Raw genomic sequence first — 12317 nt, forward strand, 5'->3', positions numbered from 1 at the left:
ATTTTCACCGCTCCGTTCATGTTTGGAACTATCATGGTTTGACCACACCTTAGTGGTTTTTTACAAGACTCTTTGGACTTTGAGATTATTTATGTGTTGCCTTGTGGCACTTTGTATTGCATAAGATACTTTTGTATAGAAGGTTATTGAAGTAAATTTGTTCAAGATATTAAGTTATTTGTTTGGCCACACAGTTGCTTTGTTGTTTTGGTTTTAATTTTCTACTCTGTTCTGCTTTATCAGGCCTCGAATATCTGGCTTTTCTATAGTTTAATGCAGCATTAATGTTTAATTTGTGTTTCACCTGATTTTTGTTTTATTGCATTGTTCTAAGCCTCCTTGAACAGTTTTCTGCAGAGGCAGCTAAGAAATATCTTTTAAAAAAAAAACCATCATCCCTGTATTTCTAAGTGCTCATGAAGGAATGACAATACAAATTTTGGCCACCTGCCTGTAGCCAAATCCCCTCCTCTGCACCATTTCTGTGGCCATGGAGATACTTTCCCATGCTATAAGGCCAAGTGGCTTTTGACCATCTGAATCTTCCTTGAGGTTCCTCCAAGTATTTTGCAAGCGTGGTCTCTTTCTTTTCCCTTTCCCTAGACCCTTGAATTCCCAAGACGGTTTTTGATGTTCAAGTTCATTTCCTGTCACAGAGGCCAGTCCTGCTTAATCCCAAGAGAATTCCTCCCCTCCTTACCCAACCTGTTGGTGTTTCTAAAACATTTTATAGAGGAGGGGGTGGGGGGAAATGATTTTTCAAAACCGTTTCATAAAATTGTTTTATTACTTTCACAGAATTTCAAGTGGGTTTCTGGCTTGGGAAATGGTTTTTCATAAGTTGATTTTAAGTCATCAGTTAACATTCTCAGACTGGTTTGCAGTCTCCTTTTGAGAAAGTGAAACATTCTTTTCTGTTCTGACAACTGCTTCTCACAGTATTGCAGGAAACCTTCGTGGAGTGCAGGAGAATAGGGTCTTGTTTTTCCTGCTGCTATAATAGGGGTTTAATCAGACTCCTGAAATATTTCCCAGATTCTTTATGCAGGTTATTTCAGCTTCCATTTGCATGTCCCAAAACTTTCAAGGTGGCATTTATATACATAAGGACACCTTCCTCACCTGTTCAAAGAATCATCACATCTATTCACAGTAAAGCCCATGAGTTTTCAGCTTTCTGCATTGACTTTCCTGCTGAAGAACCCTTGAACACCTGCCATAAAGCCCTTGTCCATTACAGAGGATTCAGGGGCATGTTCTGTGGCAGTAGTTCGCAGCCTTTTATGTCTTACATCCCACCAATCATTCTGTCAAAAATAAAAACAAAAGGTAAAAACAAGTAGCCAGCTTTGGCCAAGGAGATCTATGTTTAGAGTCATTTTGTTATCATTTATGTAAGTTCTAAGGACCTAAAAACTTGCAGAAGCACAATGAAGAACCTCTGGCAGGTAGGAACAGCAGGAAGCAGCACTTGCTAATGTGTAGGGAGAACAGATGGGCAATCTGGGGCAGGTAGGGTAGGCAGCATGTCACACTTGCAGGTAGACATGAGGACTGAAGGAGAGTGAATTTTAGTAAACGTCAAGTGTGTGCCATCAAGTTGCAACTGATTCATGGAGACCCCAGGACATTCCACCTCTTAAGATGACTGCAGGTGGTTTGCCATTGCCTTCCTCTGCATAGCAACCTTAGTTTTCCTTGGAGGTCTGCCATCCAAGTATTGACCCTGCAGCTGCTTAGCTTCTGAGCTTGAAATCAGGCTAGTCTGGGCTAATAAGGCTATGAATTCTTAGTAGCTGTTATGAAAGCCCTGAATCACATCTAGACTACTTCTGTGTCTCACTGATGGTTTCCATGCCACTGTTTGAGAACTACTACTTTGAGGCCTATCTTTTAATGCACATGGGTCAGGTCTCACCACAACCTCATATTAACTGACAATGCATCATAGGTGTCTACATTGAGCATTGCAAGTCCATGTCATTGGGAAAGGCAGGCTACAAACATGTTTAAATAAATAAGATTGGAGGAGGTAGACAAGTAGATTTTCAGGGAGCCTTGATTGCCATTATTAAGAACCTCTTCCGGCTGGCTTATAACTGGCATTGGAAGCTGAGTGTAGTTTTGATAGACCGCCGTTATATATATTATTATTTTATTGTTTTAACTGCGTAAGATGTTTTAAATTCAGAAATTATGTTAGATTTTTATGTGTTGTGAGCCGCCCTGAGCCACTTCGGTGGGAAGGGTGGGATATAAATTTAAATAAACTTGAAACTTGAAACATAAGAGAAGCCATGTTGGATTATTAATTTTATTCCTGGGGGAACCCCTGAAAAATTTCCAAAGCACCTCAAACATCCTAGGTCAGAGGTTCCCAATGTGGTGCCTGTGGGCATCATGAAGGCCACCAACCCTTTTTCTGGCTCCTGCCAGGGGTGGAATTCTTGCAGGAGCGCCTTTGCATATTAGGCCTCACCCCCTGATGTAGCTAATCCTCCAAGAGCTTAAAAAAAGAGCCTTGTAAACTCTTGGAGGATTGGCTACATCAGGGGGGTTTGGCCTAATATGCAAAGGAGCTCTTGCTAGAATTCCACCCCTGGCTCCTGCCATGTGTTTTTAGGAAGTAGGAGGAGCTTTTGCCCAGCAAGGCTTCTGCTTGACTATTGAAGATGTGATTACTGCATGGATTTTTTCTAAAATGTTGCTTTGGCATCATCTGCCATCACAGCACAAAGATCTCCACTGGGTTACTGAAGTTCAGCTTTGTCGATCATTTATGACTGGCTCCACCTCCTGTGGCAGCCATTTTTGACAGCCTTTTTATTGCTGCATCCACTATGCTGTGTCAGAATTCCAAATGTGCCCACAGACATTAAAAGGTTAGGGAACCTGCCCTAGACAGAGCCTGAAACTTGCTGTAATAGTAAGCAAACAGGGCAGAGACCCCAAATGCTATGGGACAGAACAGGATGGTCTTCTTCCTCTTGCTTTGCATGGAGAACTGCTGTACTTTCACTACTGCACTCCATGACTGCTCCTTGCATTGGGTGCACATGCAGTGTACACCATCCCAGTTAAAGTAGGTACACTCTTCGGTTGTACGTGCTGCACCTAGATTTTAGGTGCCTCACAAAGCCTTAGCCAATTTAGCTTCTTGCTGCTGCATGTAAAATCATAGACTTGGAAATGTCCATACAGGCCATCTAGTCCAGCCCCCTGCTCCATGCATAGTCACCCTAGAGCATTCCTGACAAGCAGGGCTTTTTTGGTAGAAAAAGCCCAGCAGGAATTCATTTGCATATTAGGCTACACCCCCTGACACCAAGCCAGCCGGAACTGCTTCCATGTGTGTTTCTGCTCAAAAAAAAGCCCTACTGACAAGTGTTTGCCCAGCGCTGCTTAAAGACTACCAGTGGGGGGTGTTCACAACCTCCCTAGGCAGCTGATTCTGAACGACTCTTACTGTGTAAAAAAAAAAAGGTTTCCCTAATATCCAGCTGGTACCTTTCCACATGTAATGTAAACCCCATTATTGTGAGTCCTCTCCTCTGCTGCCAACAGGAACAGCTCCCTGCCCTCCTGTAAGTGACAGTCTTTCAAATACTTAAAGGGAGTAATCATGTCTCCCCCTCAATCTGCTCTTCACCAGACTGAATATTCCCAAGTCCCTCAGCCTTTCCTCATAGAGCTTGATCCCCAGGCCCCTGATCAGTCCTGGTACTCACAGTTGAAATATATGCAGAAATGATAGCAGTACTGACGTCAATACATGATGATGCTTAAATGACTGCCATATACTGAGTCAATAGTGCTCTTATGTAGATCCCATTCATTTCAGTGAGGCTTGCATGTAAAGATTCCCAGTGGGATATTATTTCCATCCATAATGTGTGAAGTGGCCCTGAACCACCACAGTGACTTGCAGAAGTCCACTCAGGCATTTCATGCACACCAAAGGCTTGTGCCTGCCCAGTGGGATTTCCCCCCATTTTCTCTTATTTGGAAAGCAGATTCCAATGTCGTGGAATGGAATTGTTATGGAAACTTTTCATCTTTTTCAAAAACAGTCCACCACCATCCCCTGAGCTATTGTTAATGTTGAATTTTTAGGAAGAATATGTGTCATCTGTTTATTTATTTACAACAGTTATCTCCCACCTTTCAGCCCAACCAGGGCCACCAAGGTGGCTTCTCTTTCACACATGAGGTGGATTAGATCCACCCCTGGGCAGTTTTGCAGCCTCAGGTGTCTGTATCGCCTTCACTGAGTGCTAACTGCCTGACCCTTTGGATCCAGACTTGTTTACTGGGCTGGGGAATCGTATGTTGTCAGGTCCCTTATCAAGATCACTGGGATATTTTTTTCCCAATATGCTAGCTCAAGTGTCAGAAATATCTCCTTCAGAAACTCATGCGCCCCTAGGAGAACAACAAGCTGAACAACCTGAAGACAGAAATACCATTTTTTTTCTCTGAAAGGGACAATTGAAAGAACCCTTCCCCCCCATTTTATTTCATTTGTTTCTGTGGTGAAACTTTCACTGCTTGCTCAGAGTAGAGCATATTTATTTATATACTCTATTATTAGTAATATTACCGGGGTGGAATTCTAGCAGGATTATTAGGCCACACAACCCTGGTATAGCCAATCCTCCTGGAGCTTGAAAGGCTCTTTTTTGTAAGCTCTTGGGGGATTGGCTACATCAGGGGTATGTGGCCTAATATGCAAATGAGCTCCTGCTAGAATTCCACCCCTGAGTATTATTTACTTTATTTACTTCTTTCTCATGGAGATTCAAGGAAGATTACACAATGGAAGAGAAAGCAGTCAAATAGCATGAGATCTCAAACAAGCAACGCAGTAGGACTGGTATCACAAGAATTAGAAGCAATGCAGAAAATGTAGTGGGAAAGAAATATCATAGACAAGGTATAAAATGGAATTACAAAAGTAGAAGGCAATGCAGCAAGATAGTCCATGCCGTACACAGTGGAATACACCACAATCATGTTTGCTTTATACAAGTGGCCTCCAGGGCTTTTTTTGTAGAAAAAAACCGGCAGGAACTCATTTGCATATTAGGCCACACCCCTGGCATCACTATTATTTCACACAAGGCTTCTTTTGTAGAAAAAGCCCATCAGGAAATCATTTGCATATTGGGCCACACCCTCTGGCACCAAGCCAGCCAGAACTGCATTCCTGCTCAAAAAAAGCCCTCGTGGCAGCTTTATTCTCTTTATAAAAACACATCTCCCCAACAGTTTTGCTTTGCACAGTTTGCAACAACAACAACAACAACAAATTTTATTTGTATCCCGCCCTCCCCGCCGGGCGGGATACAATTTGCAGAATTAGGATGTGTTTTGGTTCAAAACAAAAATAAATCAACCACTAACCCCCCCTCCCCCACTTTGACCACTGAAGCCATGAAAAGGATCACAAAATGAATGAAAATATTCCACCAATATAAATTCCCCTATAAAGAGGAGGCTAGGAGGACACAGCTAGAGAAAGCCAATGCTGTGTTCGCAAGGCCCTGTGTCTTTTCAGCACCTCGACAGTGATGGAATAACCTCCCTGGCTAACAGCAAACTTCAAGCATTGTAAAAACAAATATTAAAAAATAATGATGATAAATGGCACTTCAAAGGTTGACTTCTAATTCCTTGAAAGCATTAGTATCAGTTGTGGGGGCAAGGGGAAGAAAATCAAAGCAGGTTATTGGATGGGGCTTAGTAGTCCTGTTTGATTTATTTTCTGCTGTGCTCTCCCTAATCAGAGCTCCTTGCTATGCCAGCGGTTTGGCCTTCATTGTTTGTACAAACAAAATAATTAGGATTTATTAAATTCATGGCCGGCCTAATTGCTTCCCTTTGAGATGCCGTAATCCCATGGAGCAGATGGATTAAAAAAAAAAAAAGGACATGCTGTTTAATCTCATCTAGGAGTCATAATTGATCTTCAGATCAGTTTAGCCATCTAGAAAGTCGCTGCCAAAGCAGCTGCATTCACTCCTAATCAGGAAGAACATACAGCATTCCACTTAGGCCTCAGAGCTAATACATTTGATTTGTGTGGGGCGTAGAACTGCTCTTACTGCCATGTGTTTAGGACAGTTCGAAATGGAGATGCTGATCTGGAAAGAGGTCATCGCTCAGCATTCTTCAAGCACCTGATCTGCTGACTCAGCATATAGTAACTTCTTATGGTTGTGCAGTGGCAGAACAAAGAAATAACAAGAAACACGAGGAAAATTGATAAGACTAGTAATATACACAATCCAAAATGCTGCACAGCATATGAAAATACAGGAAGACTAATAAACTGTTAAATGTATATAGCAAAATTGCAGAAAAACGCTAATAAACACTAAATCCATATTACTCAAGTGCAAACCACTCAGTGACAAAAAGTCTTTTAAATAGAATTCCAAAGAAAACTGGCAGGTGAAAGATGGGAAAGCTCTCTCCAAAATAAGAGACTCTGGAAGGCTGAAATAGTACTCTCAAAGAACGCTGAAGTCCCTCGCCCTACAATCATTTCAACACGAAAAAATTGCCTTTTTCAAGGGCTGGACTTCTTCCTCAATGTTAATTTGCATGGAATGGTAAAGCCTTCAAAAGCATATTATGTGGTCACAACGAGACCTACATGTTCAAACATCTGGCAAAGAACAGCACTTATTAGTGTTGAAACAATCGTCAGGTGAGGGATTTCAGCGTTGTTTGAGAGTACTGTTTCAGACTTTCTTGTTATTTCTTTGTCTTTTACACGTATCCATTGAGCCTTCTGTTAAGTAGTAGAACAGCACATTGCAAGCAGCACATTCTTGCAATGTGACTGAGGGGTGAAATGTAGATATCAATAGACCCCTCCCCCAATTGTCTCCCTATCCAAGTAGTGGTCTTGCCTCTAGGGCCAAGCATCCTCATTGAAAATTGCATTCAACATTCCCAGGGAAAGGGGCAAACCATTGTTAGGAGAGTAGTTAACTATAGATACAGTATATATATTGCCAGCATTCAGCTGACTTCTATATCCAGCTCTTGAGTGGATCCTCCCCCTTTCTACTATCAGAACTATTTTTCTTGATATATTGGAGGGAGTTAATAATCCCCAGAAAGTGCTAAAGAGGTCCCAGCTTCAAGGCCTTCCTCTCCTAACTAGTGTCTAGTGGTTTGCTTCTACTGTAGAAGGAGCCCCCCTTCAGTCATCATGGCTAGCAGCTATTGATGGGCCATCAATCTGAACCTATCCATGTCTGTGTCTATAACTACTTCCACTGGCAGTGAATTCCACAGTTTAACTACTAATTGAATAAAGAAGTATTTCCTTTTTGCATGTCCTGAATATATTTCTCAACAATGCTATTGGTTGCCTCCAAGTCCTAGTATTATGGAAGAGGGAGAAGAAGCTCCTTCTACCCACGTACCATTAAGTTTAATATGAAATGGCTGTGATTCATTCACACAATTTGAATAAAGAATCTCAACCATCTTATTGGTGACAATTTTATTCTGTTGTTTGCCCTGCTTACCTCCTGTCTTTTTTTCAAGCCTGACTTGTGGTGGGTTTTCTTTAATGCAACTGCAGCACCCGTTTTCAAGTGGAGATAGCCAAAGTGCTGCAGAGGTTTCTCAGAGCTGCTCTGCCTTTAAGTTTTCTTTATCCTTCCAATGTAATTATTTCGTATTCTCTTCTGTGGCTGTTTGTGGCATTCATAAATAAAATTGCTCTTGGTCAGATGTTTGGAGGATGGAGGTCAGTTAAGAGCCAAACAAAGTGAGATGTTATGACAGCTATGTATGGAACTCCCAACCATATTCGGCATGTGGGATCCACTGACAGGAACCACATTAGTACTTTAGGCAATTGAACTCTGCAAGAAACTTGCAAGAAACTGCAAGAAACTTGTGTGAGAACTGACTGGGGAAGGACAGATGTATAGAAGTAGAGGACTGGATTGAATTTCAACAGTGCAATCCTAAACAGATTTACATTTTCTAAACCTATCAAAATCAGTGGGGTGAAACGCATGTAATCTTGTTTAAAGATTGCACTGCAAGTATATATCCTCTTGAGGGATTTGGTCTGTACAAACAGTTCAGCAAGTCTGTAAAATCAGCTGGGTCTGCACTGCACCGACTGGCTAGAACCCATGAAGTCACAAAGGCATCTCCTCCCAATCCACAATACAGTTTTGTGCTTCTGGTTTCCTTGTTGGGGGTCTTGCACGTTCTCAGTTCCTTTGCAAACCTGGGTGCTCATCCCATGTCTGAGGGACAGGCTGCAGGTTATCTTTTCATACTCAATCCAGCTTTATTCCTCACCTCCGCACTACTACCAATGCTTTATCCAGCTATCCTCACCAGCATTTGAGGCAACAAGCAATTTTATGCCCTGCAGAAGCCAGGGCAAAACGTTCTGATCAGTCCTTAAGTCATAAGCCAATGTGAGCTTCCCACTCCTTGATTCTGCATACACATCACAATGCTGATTTCTGTGACAATCCTGGCATCGCCATGGCGACCAGCTGAGTCATTAAAGCTAGTTTCCAACCTCGGCTGCATGATCAGGCACAAACAAGGGACGGCAGGCAAAGTGTAGCCGGAGCACTAAATTTACATTATGTCTCTTAGAGCTGTTGGCCTCAGGAGGATAGTTGATAGTGCTTTTCCAGTGGGTTTCAGTGGGAAATAACAAAATTGTGCTGCTCGTTATCAGGACTGCACTTGAAATTTGCCAGCTAAGTTACAGTCTGCCTTGCATCCCCCTTCACAACCACCTTGCATGCTTATTTTCCCCTTTGAGATGCCTTATATTGGATTAAGCCATTGGTCCATCAAGGTCAGTGTTATTTACTCAGACTGGCAGTGGCTGTCCAGGGTCTCAGGGGGAGGTCTTTCACTCCGATCACCTGCTGCCTGGTCCATTTATCTGGAGAGGCCAGGAATTGAACTTGGAACCTTCTGCATGATAGGCAGATGCTCTACCACCGATCTATGGCTCCTCCCCCTTGGACAGCTAAAATCTTTAGTGACTTCACTAGAGGCTTGAATCAACATTCAGCCTTGCTCCTCCTGAGATTTAAAGGCACATGCACCTTCCAAGCTTCCTTTAAGCTTCTTCTAAACCTTCTGAGGTGGAAAGGCATATTGTGGCTGTTGGGGTGAGGCTTTTGAAGGAGCCTGCAAAACAGGGAGATCCCCCACTGGAACATGGGGACTGGCAAGGTTACTGACATGGAAGCTTGTTGGGTAACCTTGGACAAGTCACTCCCTCTCAGCCTTAACACCTTCCCATTCTTGTGAGGATAAGCTGCTTTGGGTCCCCATCATTGAGGAAAGCAGAGGACCTAGATAGGTAAATGAGTCTTCCCATCTTGCCTGGTATAAGCCAGCAATGATTCTAGCATTGCTCCAATGAGTAGGACAATAGAGAGGGTGAAGTGATGGTTGAACAGTGGGATGGGAAACAGGATGGCTGAATACTCTCTTGGTGCCTTGGAGTTCTCAAAGGCATAGGAGTGATCTCCACTCATTTTGTGAGATGCACCATATTAAACAACAGACACTGTGCATACCTGATTCTTTGCTCTGGTGTTTTCAGAGAGAATTTATACATTTTTGTAAGGCTTGAGTTCTGTCTTTCCCTTTGCCTTATTAAAATGACTGAATGTCGCACAGCAGACAGAGTTGTAAAGAGTACTACATGTTGAACTCAAATTTCACCATCTGTTCTACTTCCCATTTTATTCTCTGGCATCTTGTAAAATATGAGACTTGTTCAGGAAATAATGAAGAGAAGTGAGCCTGACTGCCGTGAGGGAACTTTCTGCTGCCCTCCTGGTCCCTCAACGGAGGCCCATGGCTTGCTTCAGATACTGAATAAGCCAAAATGGTGGACACTTTGAGCACCACAAACACATACAAACAGGAAGCAGAGTAAATGCCCTGAGGAAACAGTGTGAAACTTTTACTTTACTGGTACAGAATTGCCACCAGAACTTGGTTTTTTTCCCCAGCAGCCACCAGTTGCCTGTCCGGCATGTGAGTAGTTTGGAAAAAATTGCAACAGATACTTGGAAATCACACAGTTAATAATAAAGATATCTGTTGCTCTTCCTCACAAAAGCCCAAGTTGAGAAATTGTATGGAAAAATTCTGCTAAGCAGTTTTCACAGAGAAACATCTGGTGAATTGTCATTCATCTACTGCGTCCAATCTCTTGATTCATAGAATGCCTTTTATAATACCAAGAAGACTTGGTTTTCAGTGACCTTCCACAAGATTTGGATAGACCCTGTGGAAGCAGACACAGCTATTAGTCTCACTTGAATGGTGGGCAGTGGCTACCATTCTGCCATGGAAAAATAATTTTCTCTGGTTTTATTCTGACCATTTTTGTAAGACATGTTAGGCAAGTGTCATGTCTGAAACAGATAACAAGTTTCCACTTAGCCTCACTTTAATTCTTTAAACAAGGGGATAACGAGAAGATGGGCTTTTTTGGTCACCATTGTACTCTGTATGCTCTAGAGTTGCCAACTCTGGGTTCAGAAATACCTGGAGATTTGAGGGTGGAACTTGAAAGAATGGGCTTTAGGGTGAAGAGGGGCCTCAGTAGGTTATAATATTATGCAGTCCACCTTCTGAAACAGCCATTTTCTTCAGAAAGAGTGGAATAAATGTATTACATAAATAATGAATAGATTCGTGTAGTTTGGAGATCAGTTGTAATTCTGGGAGATCTCCAGCTCCCACCTGGAGGTTGACTACCTATGCCCTTAGTGGTAATGCTTAAGCTTATTCTTGGTTCATTGTAAGAATCTGGGAGTGTGAGGAGATGAATTGTGGAAGATGGGAGGTATGTGCCCACTCCAGAACTCTGCAGTTTTAGGAGGGGTGTTGACAGACCTCAGTTGGACTGAGGTGATGAGAGAGGAGGTCCTATGACTGATGGACAAATCTTCAGGCCCAGATGGCATATGTCTAAGAGTTCTCACAGAACTCAGATGTAAACTTGTGGATCTCTTAACAAAAATATGCGATCTAGCTCTAAAATCTGCCTCCATTCCCAAGGACTGGAAGGTAGCTAATGTAATCCCCATCTTTAAAAAGGGTTCCAGAGGAGATCTGGGAAATTACAGACTGGTTAGTGTAGCATCAATACTGGCAAGTAGATAGAATCTGTTATTATAGATAGAATAAGTAGATGCATTAACAAAATATACTGCACAAGAATCAGCATGGATTCTGTAAGGAAAGATCTTGTCTCACAAACTTTTTAGAGTTCTTTGAAGGAGTGAACAAGCATATGGACAAGGGTGACCCAGTAGATGCAAACCCAAACACTAAGTAATCCTGAGATTTTCCTCTCTGCCTCTCCTCTCTCTGAGATTTTCCTCTCAGCCATAAGAAAGTCACTCAAAATCTGTTGGGGGCAAATATGCACATCCCTTGCTCCAAATTGCCATCAGAACCAATCTTGGCAGATGTGTCCTGTAAACCATTTCCTTCCTTTGGCTTGTGTCTTTCAGGGGCGAGGAGGCAGCGTCTGTTCCTTCCTACGTCGGGTGTGCTGGGCAGCGCTACCCCTCCAGCTGCTCCTCTTGCTGCTGCTTCTCTTGGCCTTTCTGCTTCCTCTCGTGGAGGAGACCCACAGCTGCAAGCTCGCCAACAATTTTGCACGTTCCTTCAACCTCATGCTAAGATACAAGGGTCCACCGCCGACTTGAATCCTCTACACTCACAGATGCAGCTGAGGTGACAGATTGTTATCTAAGCTCCTTTCCTCCAAGGTATCTTATCTACTGCACATCCCCCCTCCCCCGGCCTGGATCTAAGACAGCTAATAAGGGACCCGAGTAAACTGGAAACTTGGTCACGTGACCGACATTGTCCATATACGCTCAGTCTATAGAAATGAAGTATTCGTCTTCAAAGCAAAAATTATATTTTTAAATACATGATTATATTTATACTGTATATAAGTTGAATTTTTATATGTGTATATATTTCTCTGAAAAACAAAGCCTGAAATCGATGTTTTCAGCCCGATTCTGCCAATTTTTAAAAACACCCTCATTAACGAAAGTCAAGCTAACAGTTAGACTAGACGGAACAAGAAAGTGGGTTCGCTACCAAAAACAGTGACTTCACCTCAAACTTCCTCTGCTCTCAGTGTGCAGTTAAGAAAACCCGTTCCATACTCTGGCTGTTGCTTGGGCAGGTGGAGGGGGGGGGAAATGAATGATACTGTGATATCGGATCATTTATTTTCATAGCTACACATTGTGGGCTGAGGAAGC

The 12317-nt window shown here is 42.6% G+C and overlaps 1 protein-coding gene across 1 annotated transcript in view; it reads left to right on the plus strand.

The window, feature by feature from the left end:
* Window positions 1–12052, plus strand: part of SYNE3 (spectrin repeat containing nuclear envelope family member 3) — a 111734-nt gene extending 99682 nt beyond the window's left edge. Inside the window, exon 19 of the mRNA XM_060262158.1 lies at window positions 11547–12052. Coding sequence (XP_060118141.1) covers window positions 11547–11744 — 198 coding nt within the window. The 3' untranslated portion in view covers window positions 11745–12052. The remainder of the gene's footprint in view (window positions 1–11546) is intronic.
* Window positions 12053–12317: the final 265 nt, after the last annotated feature.

This window comes from Heteronotia binoei, chromosome 21 (assembly GCF_032191835.1).
Source record: "Heteronotia binoei isolate CCM8104 ecotype False Entrance Well chromosome 21, APGP_CSIRO_Hbin_v1, whole genome shotgun sequence".
In the NCBI taxonomy this organism is placed as follows: domain Eukaryota; kingdom Metazoa; phylum Chordata; class Lepidosauria; order Squamata; family Gekkonidae; genus Heteronotia; species Heteronotia binoei.